Genomic DNA, 25251 nt, shown 5'->3' with positions numbered 1-25251 from the left:
TTTTCTCAGCACTCTCTTACTTGGTTCCAGTGGACAGATTAGCAGCTGCAATGGTTTTCTTTGTAGCATGTGGATTTAAAAACTTCAGAAGGGAACTGCTGATTATCGATACTTGCAAGGGTTGTAATTTCAATGTATAATTTTATTAATATTTTGTAACTTATTGCACTAGTTCCACATTACTTCTAAATCACCATTGACAACTTTAATTAGATTTTTAAATATATAAAAACAGAGGGAGGTATTCTGGAGCCAAGCACATTGCATTTTTTCCCTATCAGGCTCCAGGTAATCACTTGTATTGAAACTATGTCGGCAAATGGAACACTACTGTGTACAGACCTTAGTTTTATCCTCAGTGAACCAGACTTTTCCATGTAATTATTCAGGGAGTACTGATAGGGTGAAGCCTCTGTGGAGAATGAAATTATCTCCTGAGTGAAGTTGGTATTTCCTCTGACTGTAAAACAGGACTATTTGACAGGCCACCTGCTTTGGAGTTTATACAAGTGAAGGCTAGCCTGAGTCTGTCAAAGCCAACAGAAACTTCCTGGGATCCTCTGCAAAAATCTCAAAAAGTCAGTACCAAACCAAAGTGCCACAAGTGTCACCCCAGAACCACACACAGCTCTTTTGCTTTGTCCTCCTAGTAGGTGGCAGTTGTGAGAATGGTAGAAAGGTCCTATTTCAGGGCCATAGCTGAATCCCTCTAGAAAACGAGAGGAAGAGAACAAAGATAGTGGGCTTTTCCAGTGGAGACAAAACTCACAGGGAGGGAAAATTACCAATGAAAGTGTTGGAAAGTAACTGCTCCTGGATGGCACAGCGTCACACCATGAAGTTTAAGCTGTTGGAGTGGCATCAAAAAACCACTGGCACAGAAATGACACTTTCCTAATGCAATATTTGTGCTTCCTGATTATTCCACAAGAAATGAACCAAAAGTCATTATTCTTCAGGTGTAGATTTTGGAACTGTATGTCAATGTAATTTTCAACACACTGAAACAAACTAAATGTATTTTGAAGGAAAATCAACACATTTATCAAATATTTTAACTGTCCATGTAGTTTAAGGTTAAAGGTGATCATTAGCACTTGAGTGAAAAAGAGCACCATGCTACTCTTCAGAACAAACACAGCCCCCTCTTTTGTGTTTAGATTTAATACAGTTTTTCCTCACCTTCTGAAACTTCTGAACTTCCAACACTCTTGAGAACTGAACTTTGCTATCACAAACATCACCTTATTATCACAGGATAAAGTAGGTAGATGCAGAGGCAGCATCTCTGATGTCCTTTGTCCAACTGAACTTGTTACGTGATTGAGTGTATTTTCTATTAAAATAAACATTTGCATGCATTAAACAGCAGATTGACTCAGACTATTGAGATTACCAAGGGTTAAGCTGGGAGTCTAAGTTTGTGCACTGCCTTTTTACTCTTTCAAAGCAACCTAACAAAAAGTTGACATGAGCACCCTGATATATTCTTACAGCTGCTGAGGGTACAGTGATGGTAGATGATACCAGTCATCACCTGAATGTTAATACCCAAGCACCTATCATAGAAAGTAAAGCACAAGGCTTAAATGCCTATAAGCAACTGCAAGAAACATGTTGCAGCTATACACACTAAAGATTTCAGGGAGATTCCACAACAGGACTGTAACAGCACACATTTAGTAAGACACTAAAAAGCTTTGCATTATATTACAGATAATGGACTGAGATGTCATTCATCTCTCAGAACTGTAAATCAAACCCCTTTAATCTTCTCCTGAGTAGTGTCTGAATTGCTGAGGGCTCAACATACTTTCCCTTAGAGCTGTAAAATTATTCCAATTCCTAAATTTTGCAACAACCTCATTAGTTTTTGAAAAAAGGAGTATCATCTTTTCCATTATCTGTGGTTAAGTGATGCGCTATCAAGGGTAACTTCTATGAACTACCAGTACCTATGAACAACAAAAGTAAGGACTGTGAGAGTCTAGAAAACATTCTTTGCAATAGTTTATGTGCAGTAAGGAAAGTGTGCATTTGTTTCATTAAGATACTGACTCCAGCTCCATATTTTTTCAAAGCTGGCATTTATTCCTTCAAATTATTTTCACACTGGACAAAAGAATTCAGTACAAGTTTGCTTTTTTTTCCAGAGAAAAATTGTTGACAGGTATTATCAGGTATTATCAAGTATTATCTAAAGTGATGATTCATTCTTATATAACAAAAATACAACATTTGGTCTCATAATAATGTTAATCAATTAACCAAAGAGAATGTACACCAAAATGCTTTGGTAGCTCAAGGTACCATGTTCTCTCACTGACTGCATACAAGTCATTCCCTGAAACACACAACCTTCTATCACAAGAAACCTTTTCTCCCTTTATCCACTGCATCTTTTCTTACATTGAATTACTGACAGAGGTGCAACTTTCTGCATAAAATATTCAAACATATTCAGAACATGTTTGCAATGTGCAGCCAAGAATCCACAGTAGCTGCCTCAAAAGGAATTTACTATGAACACAAACATGTTCTCTACATCTGCTACATCCCTAAAACAGTTATTACGCTACTCCAGAGAGTTCTGAAATATGGTCTGTACAAGTTTGTGGAATAACATGGCTTGTCAAGGATGCTGCAGATACTGGCAGTTTTTTTCTAGGCAAAGGGCAAGAAAGTGCTGGGAATTTTAGCTTGCAATTCCAAATAGCAGACTCCCTCCCCTTTTTCTTTTTTTAAATTTGAGAAATATTTTGCTTACAAACCCAAATGAATCTATTGCCTGGGATGCAGTAGGCTTGAACAGGAAGGCATCTCCTAGGAGCACAAACACAGGGATGGAAAGCGTATGCTGCAAAAATCATAACGTCTGTCATACAGAAAAATGACAGGATGATTTTGCATCCTTTGAGAGTCCAAACCCAGTAAAGAGGAGAGCATTCCTTCACTGGAGATGCAGTCAATATGTGATTCACTTCAGACTCCTAGCAGAAGCCTGTGATAATTAGTCACAAACCGTCTTCACCCTGCATGTGGCACAGATCCTGTAACTACTAGAACTGGTGAGATTAGTTTGGACACATATTAGGGTTACCAAGTTTATTAGTCTTGAGGCAAATTTTAATTTTTACATCAGCCACATATTTTTCACTTTTGTTTAAGAAAGCAGCAAATTACAAGCAATCATTCCAGCACTCATTGTTAAAAACCTCAAGAAATATCAGAAAATATTCTGCTGTAAAAAAAGATTATTTGCTGCCATGGAACATAGAGGAAGAAAACTATTGTCTTCTGATTCTTGTGTACAAATCGCTTCAGTTCTATTAGCAAACATAACAATGTAAGAAATTAATATAAAAAACTTAAGTTGTAATACTTTGTCATAAATTGCTACATAGTCCTCAGTGACTGTGCTTTGATTGTTCACTTAGTCTCTAAAGATACACTTTCTCTTTCAGCTTAAGTGCAGATATTAGCTCACTTTTTTTCCTAAAGCACAATACAGTAAATGGGTAACAGTAAAGAATAATAAATAGAAAAATTAGATAATAAATTCACTACTGCAAAAGAACAAAATCAGATATCCTTTCTAGAATTATTTTTATGACCTATAAGTACAGTAGACTTGGTGGGAGAATCCAGCTTAGATTTACATGTATCTGTTTCGAATGTATTCTCTGTACATGAGGAAGTCATCTTTTCCCAGGGGCTGCATGTTTCCTCTTCCAGCCTGAATGTGTGCATGAAAAATCTCTATCGATTTCCTATCAGCTCTTGGAGGCTGCACTTCGTAAATATTGTCTTGAGAAAAGGAGGAGATTGGTATTCTGGAAAAAAACAAACATGAAGAATATTTGGACCTTTAGGTTAAAATTTTCCACAGAGAGAGAAGAGTATTTCCTTGCCTTGAAATATACATGAGAGAGTCAATGAAAGGGCAACTTCCCACTAGATAATCCATTCACCTAGATTTTTATCACTACTGCAGACCTGATAAGACCCAGCTTGCCAAGTGGGGTAATTAGGTAAGTTGTCATTAATCGCATTACAGAATACTTTCTCACTTCCCTCCGCCCTGCCCTCATTTCTTCATCCTTCCTCAAACCTGCTACGGTCAGTAAGTACTGCAGCTGAAATAGATCTGTGCCACGCGTTAGGGCAGATGATAGAAAGACTTTATTGAGCTACCCACTTAGGAGCAATTATAACAAGCAAGTGATTACACTCTGAACCAACACAGAGAAAGGAGTTATCAAGTAAGAAATTTCCATCTAACTATTGGGAAACAGACAATTTACTATCAGCAACAGCACTCAGATATTTTATGAAAACATTTTAAAATCATACAATAAATACCATATTTGAATGCTAGTATTTAAGCCTCTTATGAGAAACACACAAAGTTTGAAAGTTTACAAGAACCTGAGTTTCAGATCTTTTCTAAGCACTGTTGTCAGACTCACTCATAAGGTAGTAGCTGGTCTTTCAACTGTTAGCTCTTGAAAACTGCACAACCAGCAACATAAGGAGCATGGTTGTTTCCCTCTATTCAGGGCTTGAGAGACCATATTGCAAACACTGGGTCCACTTTGGGGCTTTCCAACATGGTGAAATATTTAGATGACCAGCAAAGGTCACCAAGGTGACTGGAGAGCTGGAGCACATGGCATACAAAGAGATACTGCAAGCAGTGGGTTTGTCCAGCTGGGAGAAGAGAAGCTGAAGGAGACCTTACTGTATCTGTAACTACCTAGTGGAAAGGTGTCTGTGTGGAGCCAGACTGTTCTTGGAGTGTGTGATGAAAAGACAAATTCCCAAAAGAAAATGCAAATTGCAACACGGGATACTCTGATTAGATAGAAGATAGTTTTGCACTGTGAAGGTTGTTGATCACTGTTGTTACTCAGAAAGGTGGTGGAACTTCTCTCCCGAATGATATTCAACAGTATATAGCCCTGAGCAACCTCATCTAATTTACCCCACTGAACAGGGGGGTAAGATGACTTCTAGAATCCTTTCCTGTTTTTTTTTTCTATGGTTCTAAGCCAAACTCTTCAGCAGCAATGTGGGCTCCACAACTAACTGCAAGGTAGCAACAGAACTATTTACACTCCATGCATAATAAATGAGTAAACACTAAAAGTATGTGTAAAGTAAGTAACTTCATTTTAAAGCACTTCAGCTATTGTGAAAGCTGCATTCATAAGTACAGTACGTATGTTTCCCAGCAATATTTTAGTAATTTATTTATAAATACTCCCAGAGTTGAACAGTACAGATGTTTTACTTGTGTAATAGTATATCAGATTGGATTCCACAATAAAATGTTCAATGACTGGTAAGTTGCCTTCTGAAGGTAGCCTGATATTAACTTTTCCTTCTGTCAATACTATTTGCTTTAGAGGAAATCAAAGTTTGAAACTAACTTCCAGAAAAAAACCTGACAGAGCCATGATTATCTGCAATAGTGGATGCAATGCATCTATAAATGCTAAACAGGAGAAATTAGTTATTTCTCACTTATGAAGACAAATGACCATGTTTTAAAGGGTTCTCTAAGTCATCCGTTTAATACTTTTTTAGCTCATATTTCAGCCAGAGAAGCTAATTTAGTTTCTAGATAGCTATTAAAATACTTCTGCTTAATAAATTATATAAACAAAGCTGTCTAGGTATTCAGTGCAACACAAAGATGTCAATTCTAGAAATTACGGACCTGCTTTCCTACAACACAACACTGAATGCTTTTCTACATTAGATTATTCCTTAGAGGCGGACCCAAAATTTCATTGAGTCCAGTAGCTGCCCCAGGGATTCAAGGTTTGAGGACAGACTGTTAAGAACAGGTACTAACCAATCCCTTCTCTAGAACCTGTTCCTGGATTTCAGCAATCACAGAATCCTGTGGAAATAAGTTCCATTACATACGAGTGTCTGATGTGACACTCTGTCATCACGGACTTGGGTTGCTTGGAATTCCTGCTTTGGGAGAAATGATGAACAGTCATTCTCTGCTTGCCTCCTCCACATCACTATCAAACAGCCAAGTGTATTTCATCTCTACTCCTACACTAGTTATTTTCTGATCAACCTTGTCACCTTGCCATTCATGTAGAGCTCCAAGGTCTATCAAAACTGTGTTTAATATCTGACATTTTTAACTAGCTTTTCATTTGTCATCTATTATTTTAGTCACAGAAGAGAAATTTTCTGAGTATTCTACATAATAGCATATTGGAGTAGTAGACAGTGCTAGTGACTGGAAAAAAGTCAGAATGCTATTGTTAAATATTGTTTTAGTGTATGTACATATTTTTGGGCTCAAAACTTCTCAGGTAAGAAAGTACAGTGGCAACTTACTGTGAAATCTCACTATTTCCAAAAGCAAACATTGACCAGCCCAAATGCAACAAACAGATATTACCATCATTCTCATATTCCACAAAAGCCACAGTCATGACTCACTATCTATGTGCTCTTCAAGAGACAAGAAGTTATTTTTGTGTGTAGAATATGCTCTTTTAAAGGGAAAAAACAAGGAAGAACTGGAACACTTCAGCAATGGCAAAGCCGATGAAATACCACAATAAACTTCTAGTTGCAGTGTGAGCACAAACTAATGTTTGACATTGTTTCTAAATCAGGATCTCCATTAAAAATGCCAAAAAAACTTGCTACTGTATTTTGCAGCCTTTTATTTTATTAAAATATGTTGTATTTTGGATGTTTCATCATGCAACAACTCATTAGTCTTAAAAAATGTCTGCAGTGTGTCATATAGTATAGTAAGCCTAATACTGCACTACAACTGAAATATGTTATATAAAATAAAATGGCTTCTAGATTAAAGTAATAGTTTTCAATTTCATATTGCAACTTTGCACAGCCATACGTTGATTTGATTGTATTTCGACTGCAAGGATATAATTATTTATACAAGTATACTACTGAACTTGAGATAATACAATCACTGGTCAACCACAGAGTTTGGCTGCATACTTAAAACTTAATTTCTTTTTCCCTCAACAATATGACAGTTTCTTCTCATTTCCAGTTCTTCTAGTTTATTTAAGGTGGGTGTTTTCAGAATCGGTAAAAAACATTAGTTCATCTAACTTTACATCTAGATGCTTTAAAAGTAGATTGCTTTTCAAAGCATCCATAGTTTCTGCAGATACTTAGTTAGCTAGTGTAAAGCATCCAACCTCAGACCCTAGCAATGGCATTTGACACCAGCACACTGCATTAGCTTGCCAATGTCATGATCTAATAACAAAAATGTCACTTACTTAAACGTAGCTGGCCTGCCTAGTCCACTAGTGAGTAGAAAACTAAGTAAAAGAACAAAATAGAGCCACAACACTAATTTGATGCCTTCTGTATTTATTGACTGGTTTCTAAAGATGACATTTCTGAAGCACTAATGAATCAAATATTCTTTCCTTGGGCACAATGGAAGCTGGGCAGCAAAGTGCATTTCATTTTGAGCATTCAGTAACTAAATCTCAATTTTCTACCTACTTGCTTCAACATGATAAAAATATATTGAAAGAACCGCATGTTCATGCATGACAATTTTGATTAATAACCCTGTATTAATCTGTAACTATTTGTAGAGTGCTTGCATTATCCCGTCATTTAATTAAAAGTCATTTCTCTAACACTATTCATGCAAAAATCTATTCTATTTAGTAAGTTTAGTATCTACAATAGTCACTTAGGAGAGCACGTTATTTATGACTTGGCTATCAGATTTCCCTAGAGACTTATAGCTTTATGGCCTTCCACTGAATATTACATAATAGGAACATAAATGCCATTTCATGAAGGACAGCACTCTTGACATGCAATTTTCAGTTATTTTCTTCCCACTCGTAAGCAGGCTTCATAGGGTTATGGTTTCACCAAGAGTACCATTGCCTCTAAAGCAGAAGAAGATATAGTTAAAATCTTCAGATACAATGATGATGATCTGTACTTTGAAGGAAAAGTGCACGGTGAAGTGCTTAGCTCTCAGAAACATAGCAGTCACCAGAAAGCCACCACAATTGTTTCAACATTGATTAGTTCTCTTCAAGTCTTTAAAGTATGTCTAAAGAAGGAAACAAAATGCACTCTGTTGCCTTGTTTGGATCCTAAGCAAATACCCATGAAGACGATCAGAGGGCTGGAGCACCTCTCCTGTGAAGACAGGTTGAGAGAACTGGGGTTATTCGCCTTGAAGAGAAGGCTCTGAGGGGACTTTACAACAGCCTTCCAGCACCTAAAGAGGGCTCCAAGGAAGCTGGAGAGGGACTTTTCACAAGGGTGTATAGGGAGAGGACAAGAGGGAATAGTTTTAAACTGAAGAGGACCGGTTTAGACCAGACATTAGGAAGAAATTCTTTACTGTGAGGGCAGTGAGGAATGAGAACAGGTTGCCTAGAGAAAATGTGGACACCCCATACCTGGAAGTGTTCAAGGCCAGGTTGGATGGGGCTTTGAGCAACCTGGTCCAGTGGAAGGTATCCCTGCCCCTGGCAGGGAGGCTTGGAATTAGATGATCTTCAAAGTTCCTTCCAACCCAAAGCATTCTAAGATGCTATGATATCTGACCTACAAAATTCTGGCATATCTATAGGCGTTGCTTTTTTGGGGGCTTGGATTTCTTTTTTTTACCATAACTGATATCCCTTTAAATTGCTTATTGTGCTCCTGAAAAAAAGCCTTCAACAGAATTTTTCTTCCTTCCACACCAACACCTCCGTACAAGAAAGTTTCAGTCACATTCTTTGTGAATGGAGAGGGCTGAAAAACAGAAACCTTCTATGCCAAATAATACTGCAACTTGTGGCTTGCAGAACCAAGCAGCAGCAAAAGCTTGGCTAACAACAATTACCTGGAGCTCTAAATGTATGTAGAGTTTCAAAGGTTAGAGAAAAAAGAGATTCTCCTTACAGATATGCATCTAAATAAGTGTTTTACAATTCAAATTAGAAGCAGCTTCTTCACAGTGCAGATAGATGAAATATGAGCAAAGGTCTGAACATCTGATACAGAAAGATGATACCTGAGGAAAGGTAAATCTTTAAAGTAGGAATGATTTACACTGACCATAAGCTAATTCAAATATTAAGGATCAAACACACAAAGAAACATAAAGGAACTACAGGACAAAACAAGTACCAAAAGAACTCACAATTAAAAAAAAAAAAAAGAAGGAGTAATATTGTGTTTCTTTTTGGAAAAGCTTAGACCTACTCTTTCAAATACATTGATTGAGGAAAAAAGGTAACAAACTGATGAATAGAAATTTATCACATCACAGAGAAGACAGAGGGACAGCCTAAAGAAGGATCCAGAGAGGGTCTAAAAGCAGATGGAATACGGTGGCATACCATTTTGTACTTTCTGCTTTTTTGCTAGAGGCTGTCAATACTACAAAATCCTAAATTCAACAAAACCATAATATCCTACGTAGAAATAACTGAATTTCCTGTCATATTACACAAGAATTTGTTGCAGTCATATTTTATAGGATATGATTTTAATGCTGCTGACACTAGGATCCAAATGAGACTTCAAAAGCAAAAGCGAGAACACCAGCCCACTAACCCCAAAACAGAACCATAGAATATGCTGAGTTGGAAGGGACCCATCAGGATCATTGAGCCCAACTCCTGGCCCTGTGCAGGACACCCCAAGAATCACACCATAAGCCTGAAAGAATTGTCCAAACTCTTCTTAGACTCTGGCAGGCTTGGTGCCATGACCACTTCCCTAGAGAACCTGTTCCAGTGCTCAAACACCCTCTGGATGAATAACTGTCCTAGTTCAGCAGGAGGGACCAGCTATCACTGTGTGGGGGTGATCAAAGCTGTGTATTCTACCCCCTCTATTCATTCCCCAAGGACAATGGGCCATTAGCAGCAGCTGCCCAGGGAGCCATTATCACCTTCACACCCAGCCTGAGGGGGGCGGAGCTGCTAATGGGCCATCAACAGTTCAATACCCCCTGGCTCCCAGAGCTAATCACCCATTGTGTGAGTCCCCGCCCAGGGAGAGGGACTGGGTGCTCCCTGAGGGTACATAAGTGGTGGGTAAGAAGACCTCAGGAACTTCTCGTTGGATCCAGAGGAGCAGCAGGACCTTGACAGGAGGAGATAACCACTCAGACCACAGCCCTCGCCTGCACCAACAGGTTTTTCATTTCCTTTTGCTCTGGACTTGGGGGAGCCACAGGGGTCTCAGCACAAGGGCAAACAAACCCCCTTGGGTTTGTGCCCCAGGACACTGGGTTATACTGCTGGGGTTTTGTGAGTTGAAAGCAATTTCCCTTTTGTGTCAGTGTTTTCATTGTAATATTATTATTAAATTTTAGGTCTGACTTATAATCTCTCTCTCGTGGTGAGTTCATTTCCCCTGCTGGTTCGCCTTCAAACCAGCACATCTTCTGGCACCCAACGTGGGGCCACGAGAGAGAAGTCAGAATTACAATTTCATTTTGTGTATTTGGATACAGAAACTTCTTGACTACCATGTTGCTTGATGTATTCATGTGGATGGTGTATCTGGGCCTGTTCATATTTCAACACATGGGGAACCATTTGCCTATTTTGATGCTCTCTTTAATACCAGGGAGAAGGATCAAAATTGCTTTATTAATATACTATGTTTATGTTCTCATAACATCAGAAGCAATGAATTTCATTGTGAATGTATATTCAGTCTGGTTTGCCTGTCCTGGTTTGGGTTGTTACCTCTGGGGTCTCATTAAAAATAGCACCCAGCCTGTGGGGAAAACAAGCGGAGATGGTTACTTCCACCTTTTCACCTCTGCTACAACAATCATTGAAAATATTGAGCTTCCTTTTGATGTTAGGGACAGCATAATCTTACTGTTAGTGCTGTTAGCGTTGCTTTGTCTCCTCTGTACTGTATACACCATGTTTAGGGTCAGAACTGGGCTTTCTAAGGAGGCTTGCTGGAGGCCTGCCCTGGGAGCAGATGATGTTGAGTGGCACAGGAAGTGGGAAGATATGGGCCAGTATTTGGAGACCTTCTCTCCTCAAATGATCTGGAAATTCACCCTGGAACAACTGCAGGACTCTGCCAAAATGTTAAGCTATGTGAAAGGAAGATGCTCTGGCAGTCCCAGAGATGTGCAGCTCACAGCAACCTGCTGGGCCCTGGCCACTGCCTACTGCACACTGCTTGGTGTGGTACAGCATCATCAGGAGGAGGAGAAAAGGAGCAAATCCACAGGCACCATGTCCACCCAAACCACGGCTGAGCCAGAGAGGAAGAGAGATACATCAACCAGCACCATGTCCACCCAAACCATGGCTGAGCCGGAAGGACAACAGAAACCGATAGCAGTTGCCCCTGTCCAGAAAAGGAAATCAAAGACCAAATCAGTTCGTATAGTGAATGATGAGAAAGGGTCAGGACCTTCACCTCAAGCAGAAGAAATGGAGCCAGAAATAATCACCCGGTCCCTATCCCTGGGAGAGCTGCATGAGCTCCGGAGAGAGTTCACACGACAGGCAAATGAGTCCATCTTGACCTGGCTGCTTCGAATCTGGGATGCAGCGGCCAATGATACAATTCTAGATGGAAGTGAAGCAAGGCAGCTGGGATCCCTGTCTCGAGATGTGGTCATTGATCAGGGCATTGGAAAGAGACAAGAAACTCTCAGTCTCTGGCGGCGACTGTTGTCAAGCGTGAGAGAGAGATATCTTTGTAAGGAGGACCTACACGTACAGCAAAGACAGTGGAACACAATGGAACAAGGTATCTGGTGCTTAAGGGAATTAGCTGTACTGGAGATAATCTTTTCAGAGGATGAGAGATTCCCTAAAAGTCCAGATGGTGTCCAGTGCACATCCCAGATGTGGTTAAAATTTGCATGACTTGGGCCAGAAATGTATTCTCGCTACCTTGCAACATTGCAGTGGAGAGAGGGAGAAGACAAGGTGGGTGCACTGGTCAGCAAACTCAGGATTTATGAAGACACTGTCACTGCTCCATTACGAGCCCACGTCTCAGCTGTGGAAACAAAACTGTCTGAGAAGTGGAAGAGAAGATTAAGGAAGGACTCTTCCATATCTCTCCAGAACAAACGAGAGTCTCTGCCATCAGAAGCAGGTGTCTTCCGGCTAAGGAGAAAGGGTACACTCCACGTGGCAATCTGTGGTTTTACCTCCATGAGCATGGAGAAGATATGAGGAAGTGGGATGGGAAACCCACCTCTTCCTTAGCAGCTCGGGTACGTGAATTGCAAAGAGGCACAACTAACACAGGGAATTCTTCAAGGTTGAAGGCTGCTCCAGTCTCTCATGGGCAAAGCTCCAGACAGCATAGGAATGATGATGCTATGCCTGACCCTCTTGAAGGAACCTCCCAGTCATATTCACAGGGAGAGTGCAGTGAATACCATGACCAGAACTAGGGGGGCCCTGCCTCTAGCCAGGTAGAGGAGAGGGACAATCAGGTTTTTTGGACTGTGTGGATTCGGTGGCCTGGCACATCAGACCCACAGAAATACAAAGCTTTAGTGGACACTGGTGCACAATGCACGTTGATGCCATCAGGATATGTCGGGGCAGAATCCATCTCTATTTCTGGGGTGACAGCTGACTGTACTGGAAGCTGAAGTCAGCTTGACTGGCAAGGAATGGCATAGACACCCCATTGTGACTGGTCCAGAAGCCCCATGTATCCTTGGCATAGACTACCTGAGGAATGGATATTTCAAAGACCCAAAGGGACTGCGTTGGGCCTTTGGCATAGCTGCTGTGGAGACAGAGGAAATCAGACAGCTGAGCACCTTGCCTGGCCTCTCAGAGGACCCTTCTGCTGTGGGACTGCTGAAAATTGAAGAACAATTGGTACCACTGGCCACAGCCACAGTGCACCGTCGGCAATACCGCACTGACCGAGACTCTGTGACCCCCATACACGAGATGATTCGTGAGCTGGAGAGCCAAGGGGTGGTCAGCAAGACTCACTCTCCCTTTAATAGCCCCATATGGCCAGTACGAAAGTCCAGTGGAGAGTGGAGGCTGACGGTGGATTACCGTGGTCTCAATGAGGTCACCCCCCACCAAGTGCCGCTGTGCCGGACATGCTGGAGCTTCAGTATGAGCTGGAGTCCAAGGCAGCCAAGTGGTATGCCACCATCGACATTGCCAATGCCTTTTTCTCCATTCCGTTGGCAGCAGAGTGCAGGCTGCAGTTCGCTTTCACCTGGAAGGGGGTGCAGTACACCTGGAATCGACTGCCCCAGGGGTGGAAACACAGTCCCACCATTTGCCATGGACTGATCCAGACTGCACTGGAAAAGGGTGAGGCTCCAGAACATCTACAGTACATCGATGACATCATTGTATGGGGGAACACAGCAGGGGAGGTTTTTGAGAAAGGAAAGAAGATAATCCAGATTCTCCTAAGAGCTGGTTTTGCCATTAAATGGAGTAAGGTCAAGGGACCTGCTCAGGAAATTCAGTTCCTAGGAGTGAAGTGGCAAGACAGGCGTCGCCAGATTCCAACAGAGGTGATCAACAAAATAGCAGCTATGTCCCCACTGACCAGCAAGAAGGAAACTCAGGCTTTCCTAGGTGCCGTGGGCTTTTGGAGGATGCATATCCCTGAGTACAGTCAGATTGTAATCCCTCTCTACCTTGTGACACGGAAGAAAAATGATTTCCAGTGGGGCCCTGAACAACAACAAGCCTTTGAGCAGATTAAACAGGAGATTACCCATGCAGTAGCCCTTGGGCCAGTCAGGACAGGACAGGATGTGAAGAATGTGCTCTACACTGCAGCCGGGGAGAATGGCCCATCCTGGAGCCTCTGGCAGAAAGTACCTGAGGAGACTCGAGGACGACCACTGGGATTCTGGAGCCGGGGATACAAAGGATCTGAGGCCAGCTACACCCCAACTGAGAAAGAGATCCTGGCAGCTTATGAAGGAGTTCGAGCTGCCTCAGAAGTGATTGGCACTGAGGCACAGCTCATCCTGGCACCCCAACTACCAGTGTTGGGCTGGATGTTCAAAGGAAAAGCTCCTTCTACCCATCACGCCACTGATGCCACATGAAGTTAAGTGGACTGCTCTGATCACGCAGCGAACCCGGATAGGGAATCCTAATCGCCCTGGGGTTTTGGAAATCATCACTAACTGGCCGGAAGGTGAGAGTTTCGGATTGTCCTCTGAAGAAGAAGAGGAGCAGGTGACACGAGCTGATGAGGTCCCACCATATAACCAGCTACCAGAAGAGGAGAAGCGATATGCTCTCTTCACAGATGGCTCTTGCCGCATTGTAGGGACAAGCCGGAAATGGAAAGCAGCTGTATGGAGTCCTACACGTCGAGTTGCAGAAGCGACTGAAGGACAAGGTGGATCAAGTCAGGTTGCAGATCTGAAAGCTGTTCAGCTGGTCTTGGATATTGCTGAATGAGAGAAGTGGCCAAGACTCTACCTTTACACTGACTCGTGGATGGTGGCCAATGCTCTGTGGGGATGGCTGGAGCATTGGAGAAAGGCCGGCTGGCAGCGCAAAGGAAAACCCATCTGGGCGGCTGAGATGTGGCAGGACATCGCTGCCCGGGTAGAGAAGCTGAGTGTGAAGGTCCGTCACATAGATGCTCATGTACCCAGGAGCCGGGATAATGAGGAGCATCGTAACAATGAGCAGGTGGATTGAGCTGCCAGGATTGAAGTCTCTCAGGTAGATCTGGATTGGCAGCATAAAGGTGAATTGTTTCTAGCTCGATGGGCCCATGATGCCTCTGGTCATCAGGGCAGAGATGCGACATACAGATGGGCTCGTGACCGAGGGGTGGATCTAACCATGGACAGTGTCTCACAGGTTATCCATGACTGTGACACATGTGCTGCCATCAAGCAGGCCAAGCGGGTGAAGCCTCTATGGTATGGTGGACGGTGGTTGAAATAGAGGTATGGGGAAGCCTGGCAAGTTGACTACATCACACTTCCCCAAACACGCCAAGGTAAGCGCTATGTCCTGACCATGGTAGAGGCAACCACTGGATGGCTGGAGACATACCCTGTATCTCATGCCACTGCCCGGAATACCATCCTGGGCCTTGAAAAACAAGTCCTGTGGAGACATGGCACACCAGAAAGAATAGAGTCTGACAATGGCACCCACTTCAAGAACAGCCTCATAGACACCTGGGCCAGAGAGCACGGCATTGAGTGGGTGTATCATATCCCCTACCATGCTCCAGCTGGCAGGAAAGTTGAGTGATGTAATGGACTGCTGAAAACCACCTTGAAGGCGTTGGGTGGGGGAACTTTCAAATACTGGGAGCTGCATTTGACAAAGGCCACCTGGTTGGTCAACAGCCGGGGCTCCATCAATCGAGCTGGCCCTGCCCAATCAGAACTCTTGAATACTGTAGATGGAGATAAAGTCCCTGTGGTCCATATGAGAGGTATGTTAGGAAAGACTGTTAGGGTTAGTCCCACCTCAAACAAAGGCAAACCCATCCGACGGATTGTCTTTGCTCTGGGACCTGGTTGCACTTGGTGGGTAATGCAAAAAGATGGAGAAACACGTTGTGTACCACAAGGGGACCTAATTTTGAGCGAGAAGAGTTTGTAATGTTTCATTGTATAGATGTATATATATATGTATAGGTAAAAAGGGGATTAATTTGGGAATGACTAGATGGTGTAGAATAAGGGGTGGATAATGTCCTAGTTCAGCAGGAGGGACCAGCTAACACTCTGTGGGAGTGATCAAAGCTGTGTATTCTACCCCCTCTATTCATTCCCCAAGGACAATGGGCCATTAGCAGCAGCTGCCCAGGGAGCCATTATCACCTTCACACCCAGCCTGAGGGGGGCAGAGCTGCTAATGGGCCATCAACAGTTCAACAATACTCCATGGCTCCCAGAGCTAATCACCCATTGTGTGAGTCCCCGCCCAGGGGGAGGGACTGAGTGCTCCCTGAGGGTACATAAGTGGTGGGTAAGAAGACCTCAGGAACTTCCCATCGGATCCAGAGGAGCAGCAGGACCTTGACAGGAGGAGATCACTGCTCTCGCCCAGACCACAGCCCTCGCCTGCACCAACAGGTTTTTCTTTTCCTTTTGCTCTGGACTTGGGGGAACCACAGGGGTCTCAGCACAAGGGCAAACAAACCCCCTTGGGTTTGTGCCCCAGGACACTGGGTTATACTGCTGGGTTTTTGTGAGTTGAAAGCAATTTCCCTTTTGTGTCAGTGTTTTTATTGTAATATTGTTATTAAATTTTAGGTCTGACTTATAATCTCTCTTGTGGTGAGTTCATTTCCCCTGCTGGTTCACCTTTAAACCAGCACAATAACTTTTTCCTGATATCCAACCTAAACTGCCCTAACTCAGCTTCATGCCATTTCCTTGAGTCCTATCACTGGTCACAAGTTAAGCGATCAATACCTGTCCCTCCCTTGTGAGAATGTCGTAGACTGCAGTGAGGTCTCCCCTCAGTCTCCTCCTCTCCAGACTGAACAGACCAAGTGACCTCAGCTGCTCCTCACATGGCTTCCCCTGCAGACCCTTCACCATCTCATGGCCCTCCTTTGGATGCTCTCTAATAGCCTCATGTCTTTTTTGTATTATGGCATCCCAAACTGCACACAGTACTCAAGGTGCAGCCACACCAGTGCAGGACAATCCCCTCCCTCTCCCGGCTGGTGATGTTGTGCCTGATGCTCCCCAGGACATGGTTGGCCCTCCTGGCTGCCAGGGCACTGCTGACTCACATTCAACTTGCCATCCACCAGGACCCCCAGGTCCCTTTCCACAGTGCTGCTTTCCAGCCTCTTGTTCCCTAGTCTTTACACACAAACCAGGGTTGACCCATCTCAGGTGCAGAATCCAGCACTTGCCCTTGTTAAACTTCCTATGGCTGGTGCTTCCCCATTTCTGTAATTTTTCGACATCTCTCTGCAGGGCCTCTCTGCCCTTGAGGAAGTCAACAGCTCCTCTCAATTTAGTGACCTTGGCAAACTTATGCAGTAGTCCTTTGAGTCCTGCATCCAAGTCGTTAACGAAGATGCTGCTCTGGCTGTGTAGGAAGAAGGTGCTCTACTGAAGAGCAGAATATAGTTGGTTGGTTGGTTTTGTTTGTTGGGGTTTGTTTTTTAAAAGGAAATCCTGACTGCCATTTTATCAGGAAAAGACAGATAAGACACCCTTCTGATTTAAGATTAGTGTAAACAGGTGAAAGAATACAAAAATTTGTTCACCTATAATTTCCAAGAACACTCATAAGAAGTTCCTGTTTTGTTAGGAAACACTTTCATTAAAGTTGATCTACCTGTCTGATGTGAAGAAACATATTGGGGTGTGTATTTGAAGCAAAGAGCATGCAAAAAAAAAGGCACTGTATTGTGAAACTATAAAGACACTTGAGAATCCAAGATAACCTCTAATTTCCAAAGTCACTTGTTGATTAATTCTAATACTTTTTGATTCACTGTTTCCACAGCAGTGTCAAGAAACCATTTACATATTATACAGTGGCTTAATATAAAAAAATGTACTGAACATTCTAACATTATTTGCTCATTCACTTCTGTTGTTCAACATAAGGAATTGCTCAAGAAATCCTAGGATATGAACACACAGAAAAATGACAAGTTCAGTGCCAGTCTTTTCTCTAGTACAGTTATAAGCAATAATGCCATGTTTAAAAATATAAAGCTATTTTTTATATAATATTCCAAGAAATATCTCTTACACTAACAAAGTCATATAAGTACTGAATGTAAAAGAGAATGGCTCTAAACTGAGGTAACAGCTTTCATAAGTAGTTAGGGTTGTAAAACACCTAATTAGAATGACAATTCTCTATTTTTACTTTTGTATTTTAAATTGGTATCACAGACTAAAAATACCCCAGTAGAGCATTTAATTAACAAAACTGAAAAATATAGGGTGCTCCAAGTGTTCACTGACATTTGCTTAATGACTTTAATCTTGGTGAAAAAATAATGTGTATATATATGGAAACAGTAAAAAAGCCCACATACTACTTCTACATAGTTAGTGGCTAAGTTTTAGAGAGTTAGTTGCTACTCAGTTGGAGTCAAATTTTATCAGTAGTTGAATGATGAGCATAATCCAGGTAGTCCTGATTTGAAACAAAAAGACTACACATGCAACATTGAGAGAACTTTTGAAAACATAGACTGTATGATATATATCTGAAGACAGTATGTTTTTTAAATTACTAAGGATACCATAGCCCTGGACAAGGCTGCAGATATCACTCATAAATGTGTTCCCCTGCTTAAGTATCATTAGTGTCCTGCAAAGCTGAACAGGAGAGTAGGTACCTATGAATGAGATAGCAGGGATTTACAAAAAGAGAGTGACTTTTTACACTGGCAGATAGTGATAGGACAAAGGGGAATGGTTTTAAACTAAAATGCGAGAGATTTATATTAGATATACGGGAAAGGTTCTTTACTATGAGGGTGCCCAGAGAAGCTGTGGCTGCTCCATCCCTGAAGTGTTCAAGGCCAGGCTGGATGAGGTTTGAAGCAACTTGGTGTCCCTGTTCATGACAAAAGGGTTGAAATTTACTGGATAATTAAGGTCCCTTCCAATCCAAACCATTCTATGATTCTGTGATGGATTAAAGTTGGGGCATGAGTATTGTTGCTATATTGCTACACTTAGTTCAGGCACTGAAGATAGCTTGGACCCCAATATATGCACCATCTACTCTTCTATTATAAGGATGTTCAGAAGTGTCCACACTCTTCTTTTGTGCTGCAGCGAATCAAAACGTTCAATTCCCTGTTCAGGAGGGAATAAAATTTCTTGTACTCCTAGATAAATGCATGAAGTACATTTGAAAAGGTTTTGAGAGTATATTTTTACAACAGTATTATTTATATCACACCACAATGAGTACTAGGGAATTATGAACAGGTGCACTGTGTCAGCCCACAGTAATTATACCACAGTACTCAAAGTCTCTCTTCACACACAGTATAATAGATTGTGCTAATAGTAGGCCAGCTCTGCTTAGCTTTATTTAGCTATAAGTAAAAGTCTACCTTTTTCTTACTTCACGGAATTTCTAAGAACAAAAAGAAGAATTTCAATATTCTTCCACATTCTCCACTCAACTTCAGTACTATTTCACTTCACCCTGTTCAAGTATCCACTTCTTATTCCTAGTCTATACATAGTTTCTAAATTTTAAGCTAGAACCTTCTCTTCAGTCTTTCTACAATTCATATTTGAGTTCATAAATATCACTGAAATGACCTTATAAAAATAAGAAGTACTTATTTTCATATTTGATAAAAAGGGCCATGTGTTTTAAGGTTGCCATGTATGGGGTTATTCAAAAAGATTTTCTTGAAAAGTGGGGAAATGACAGCAACTAACCTGAACCTAAATTATATCTCACTGCTGATGAGAAACCAAAGTTTTACATTTAGTACTTACTTTGACTATGAAAAGAATTGGGGTTTAATTGCATTTGTATCTAGAAGGACCTACTGGAGAATTAAATTTGCCATTTTTTTCAATTTAAAATGAACTTAACATCAAATTAATACAAGTTACCATAAGTTTCCATTTTCTTTCCAAGAGCTCCTTGCGAAACAAATGCAGAATGTGTCTCAGTTGCTGTTACTGAAAACCTTCCCTCTCTTCCTCATCTTACTTCATTCTATTTTACCTCTAAAAAGTTAGTATTCTCCATGGAAATTCCTGATTCAGAGGAGCAATTCCATGTCGGTAGGAGAAAGCTTCCTTATTTCAGAATTGAACAACATGCCTTTAAAGAATGGCTACACTTATGACTTTCATTGAAAGAATAAGCTGTCACTATCCAAATGGTATTTAAATGTTTTTAAAAAGTTACAGAATACAGCCCAAAGGAAAATTTTTAAGCTGTATAAGACATACAATGTATATATAAAATGTACAATATATATTACCAACTATAAGTTACTCTGTTTCCTCTCAGATCTACAGAGAGAAAGCTGATCTACATGAATACAGCAGGAGGAGTGACAGGAGGCACAGATTTGTGTGCTCTATGACTTTTACACTTCTACTATTCAGAAACACAGGGAAATTACACTTGGGAAAAGAGAAAAATTAACATCTGACTACCAAAAGCCACCAGAATTCTGTGCATAGATTGTCTTTAATGTGTTTGCTTTGCAGCAGCAAAGCATGGAGGAAAAATTCACTCTACTTTTGAAGGGGTTAAGAAAGGAATGATTATCTCCTACACTGTATAACATGCCAGGAGATTTTGCAATTACAAAAAAAGATATTGCCTTCATTCATAGAAAAAAAAATTATTCGTATTATAAAATATTTTCTTAATAAGCATTTTCCTTTAAAATACTCAGGCTTGTTTCATCTTACTGAAAAACAGTTTTACAGTTTGCCCATCTAATTTACTACTTTAATACTTTAATCAGATAAATTTTATTATAAAACTACGGTCTCATTTACCTACAAATGTGGTATCATCACTTTAACTGCAGACAATTCCAAATGCCCAAACACTGACACCAGGCAATATTGTCCCCCACACAGCATTCCACCTGTTTACTGTTACTCTACTCTCTCAGCCCAACTGAGACATTCCCAGCCTCTATCCCTGCTTGGGTAAATGCTGTGTCCAAGGTTCCCTCACTTCACCAGAACAGAGAGGTGGACTAGAGGCAGTGCAGGAAACAAAGCTGAGGCTTTTGTAAATCAATGGATAGCAGTAAAGGTCTTGCAGTTCTATGCAGTGGCCATGCCATTGGATAAAAGACCATGTACCCCAGAAACAAAAGTAAATAAAAATCTGCCTTGCCTTGGTGAAACTTTAAGCTGCATACAGGACAGGAAGATGTCAACTAGAAAGTTAGGACTTGATCATCTAAACTCTAAGACCTGCTTCAATAATAGTATGACATTTGGATAATATTGGTTGGTTGGTAGATATTTTCAACCTATTATCATAACCCATTGTTTTACTACAAGTACTAAAATTCAAATGGAACTTTGAATGTTTTTAATGAAGAATATGCAGCAAATCTTCCACACTGACTCTTTCAAAAGTAATCATAGCAAGAAGAAATTGCCTTTTAAACTCAGGGGCTTCAGTACTTCATGTTAACTCAGGATTAAGACTTTTGAATACAAAATCCCTTATACTACAAAAACTACAAAACAAACAAAAAGCAACACCTCTCAAAAGAACACAAACAAAACCCAAACCCCTCAAAACCCCAAACCCTAAAAGACCCGAAGCAAGACCCCGGTTTTTCATGCTATACATTGAATCTCTTTATGCAGTAAAAAAAATGAAAGTGTGACTCTCAAACCATGTAGCATCAAATTCACCTGTTTTTTCATCTCTAATGACAAAAGCACAATCAGGCTAAAGTGAAAAAGAAGAATACTTACAAATTTATAACCCTATCCAAGTGGTGTTTTGAGGAAAATTGCTGGCTGCCCTTGTCTTGTTTGTGCTGACTCTGTCCCAGCTGAACAAACCTGTGAAAAGCAGTAGAGAGAAAACTAAATCAAAGAAATAAAAGAACTATCCCCAAAACATTCATCAAATGAAAGAAACTGACACTAAATGATGAGGTTTTAAGTCATGCTGTGTAAGTCACTGATCACGATGTACGTCTCTGGTGAACAAGAGGGATTTTTAAAAGTTTGTAGTAGCTGCATATGTGAACTCAGAATCTCCTTTGAAAACAGACTTGCTTATCAATTGGTGTGACCTAGGACATCATGGGATAGAAACAGGCCTCCCCTAAGAAACAGAGACCCCTTTACAGAGTCAACTTCCTATGCCTTTTTCAAAACAACCATTTTGATGAATAGCCTATGGGAAAAACCACCAAGTATGTCTCAAGCTTCATATTTAGGTCAGTCTTCTACCAAATTCAATCCAGTTTATTCATTTGAAATGCTGTTAGTCCAGATCATTTATTTACATGCACAACATTTTGGGAGAATTCCCCCATCTCCAAATACTTGCTGGAATACATTGCCAATTGAAAATACTGTCATGGCTTTATTTTCTTGGCAATGAAGTGGAGCGAAGTATTTTAAAAAGTACTCTATCACTAATCTTAGTCACTCGGCCTAAAAGGAAAAGTCAGAGGATTTCAAATATATGTACATGCAGTTAACTTGCACTCAGTTTTTTCACTCTCCAACACATCTGTGTGACAGAAAAGAGAAGTAAATGTTAGTTGTGATTTAATACTTTAATTTCCTGAAGCAGAGGGTTTTTATTAATAGTTATTTTCCATATAGCTTAAAAGTCTTACCAGTCTATTTCAGGAATATTTACTGCCTTTTGACATGCAACAATTAGCAGTGCAAAACCAACTGCATTAAAGAGTGTGCAGAAGTCAAATGAACGATACCTAAACAACTTACTGCAGCTTTTCTTTCTGCTGCATTCAGATTCTACACAGTAGAAACAAAAGCCTCAGAAACATGCAACATTACTTTGGATGTTGAGGGAATAAATACTTATATTTCTAAATAAGAGAATTATAGGTGGAAATCAAGATAGTTAAAATCTAGTGCGGGGGCTTGCTATTGAAACAAGCTAAAAAAAAAAGACAAACCAACAGCATAAGTATTGTAATGGATTGCTTTAAATTATTCAATATTTTGAAACAAACAAGGCCTAAATGTACACAAGCAAGTTACCAGATATCAGTAAGATGCCATGCACAGTTGATCTGCAGCATACATCCTCAAATTTTCTGAGGAACCTCCTGTCCCTTCCATCCCCAACCAATCTGTGCTTCTGTGACTTCTGTTTTGATGAAAATTATCTCAGCCAACAGTGAAAATGGGATGAAAAGATTCAAATTACTTTTAATTTGCATTTGCAAATAAGCTTGTAATATAAATCAGTTGATGTAAAGTAACTTAACCTAAAGTACTTTAAATCTGCAAGACTCTAATATTAATAAAGAAAAAAAATGTAACATGTCCAACAATGTCATGTAAAGTCAGGATCCTACATCCCCACTTCCCTTATGACAATAACAGAAGAAAACTTGATGTGAGAACTGTAATCATACTGTGAAAGAAATTGCTGCTATTCTCAAGTGATGTACATTTTGGAAAGTATAGATTTTACTGACATCCTTTATTACATAAATCAGCACATCAGCCCAGAAATAGCACTATGTCTTGTTGGCTAAAAGAGGTAAGGAATTTGCAATTGTTTTATTTTTAAAACCTGCCTTGCTTGAAGGAAATTAAATAAATGCAAGCTTTTTTTTTTTTTTTTGGCTTAAACAAATATGAATAGGGAGCTTCAAAGCCCTCATGGGGTTTATAGTGTTACAGTAACAATAGATTGAATGTCAGTCCAGCCTGAAAAACTATAAAATGGGAAGTAGCTGCAATTCTGGATGTTATCATGGAGTTTTTCACCTGCATAGAGAGACTCACAGTAGACACCAGCTTGCACTGGGCCATTTGCAGAACCACAGTAATTATCTGTTATATCAAAAGATAATTGGCAAATTGGCATCCATTTTCTAGTGGTTAAAATTAAAAACCAAAGCTAGAGGCATAGGTGAAGTTAAAAATTTCAGAGATAATGAAAAACATCCTCCTCAACTCTAGTCAAACCTACTATCATCAAATGACTCAGTATGTAGGAAATGGTAGAAATGGGAATTTCAAGTAACTATAAAGAGTGCAAGTGAAGTAGCTACCCCTAAAGAAAAATTAACAGAAAAAGACTTTTAAATAACAAGAAAAAAATGCTTTGAGTGGATGAACGACCTAAGTCAGGATGAAACATCACAAATCACCAAATGAGAAGAGAGCGCAGTGAATTAAAATTCCCCTCAAAAACTGAAGACATTTTGAATAAAACAAGCTAGTCATTGCTATTACATGTTAGAATATAAACAGAAGTGCACACAAGGCCATTTCAATGCATGTTTCACAAGTATTCACTTCAGTACACACGCAGGGTTTTTCTGAAATGAAGTGCAAATTTATTACACCTCTTTTCTCAAACATCATTAATTCTACATTCAAAGTAGACATTTGAAACATTAGTTTATTAAAAAATGTCACTGATTTGCACCCCTGATGTCTTGCATAAACAACTGCTTTCTTGACAACAGTGTTACAAGACTTTATAAACTAAGAGGGTCTTCAATTTGGACCTAAATTTCTCCAACTGATCTCCAGTACTTAATTCCCATTATTGTGATGAGTTTTCAAAGAAAAACACTGCAGTGCAGGAGAGGATGTCCTCCACCAGGGAACAGGATAAGTGGCTTTTATGGCTCAGTTCTAGTTCATCTGCAACTGAAATTACTATAGTTAACAAAAATTATGCTACTTCACTTTTGGTTTGAGATAAAAAAGAAATTCAGAATGTTCGAATTAATATCTGGTTAAAAAAAAATGAAAATTTGAACCAGTTTTCTTTTGGTTTCAATGTTACTCTGTGATATTGAGGAGGGTATTTGAGAACAATAGTGTATCTGCACATTTTTTAACAAGAGCAACATGTAGCCAGTGCTCTCTATGAGGTTATGGCAATTCAGAAACAGCATTCCTGATACAATGGGAGTCACTGCCTTCTGTATCGTTAATCTGCTGATTGCTCTTGGGGAGCAGATAGTTCATGGCTCCTGAAGGAATGATGACAATTGTTTTCTAGAGGATAACAGTCCAAGTGACTCTAAATTCAGAAGACCAAGATATTTCAAGAAAAAAAGCTGAATATTATTCAGAAATGTAATTTTCCTTCAAAAGTGACAAAATAGTCCCTTCAAAAATCACACAAATTTGAGTAAAAGGTAACAGTTTACACACATCTCTATGAATAAGACATTATGTTAAAAAAAAGACTTAACTTCTATTGTTTTGTATGTATTTTTACAGAATAAGCTATTTCACTTACGACTGATTTGAATTAGTGTAATTCAACATTTGAAAAATGCAAAAACCACAGACTACAAAGCTTACAATCATGGGACCACTCCTATGGAACTTACTGATCAATGGAATTCCTATGGAATCTAGTTATCAATTTGTAAGACTATATTAAATGACAAGTATTTCTATTGAAGCATCTTTCATTCAATCGAAGTTCCAAATTTTGCATTCAGAGACATCTGCATAACTTACACTGAAAGCAGAGTTGACACAGACATCTGAAAACAGTTTGGTTTTAAAAAGAGAACCGTATATATATATATACAAATACCTCT

At 40.2% G+C, this 25251-nt stretch overlaps 1 protein-coding gene across 2 annotated transcripts in view; it reads right to left on the bottom strand.

Annotated features, from left to right (window-relative positions):
- Positions 1-2042: 2042 nt before the first annotated feature.
- Positions 2043-25251, bottom strand: part of FIG4 (FIG4 phosphoinositide 5-phosphatase) — a 74302-nt gene continuing 51093 nt past the window's right edge. For both annotated transcript variants that reach the window (XM_071548894.1, XM_071548893.1), the window contains exons 22-23: positions 21437-21526; positions 2043-3833 (exon numbers count right to left, since the gene is read on the bottom strand). In XM_071548894.1, the coding sequence (XP_071404995.1) occupies positions 3656-3833; positions 21437-21526 (268 nt within the window). In that variant the 3' untranslated portion in view covers positions 2043-3655. The remainder of the gene's footprint in view (positions 3834-21436; positions 21527-25251) is intronic.

The sequence above is a fragment of the Pithys albifrons genome, chromosome 2 (assembly GCF_047495875.1).
Source record: "Pithys albifrons albifrons isolate INPA30051 chromosome 2, PitAlb_v1, whole genome shotgun sequence".
Taxonomy (NCBI): Eukaryota; Metazoa; Chordata; class Aves; order Passeriformes; family Thamnophilidae; genus Pithys; species Pithys albifrons.
This window is presented reverse-complemented; position numbering and strand designations above follow the sequence as displayed.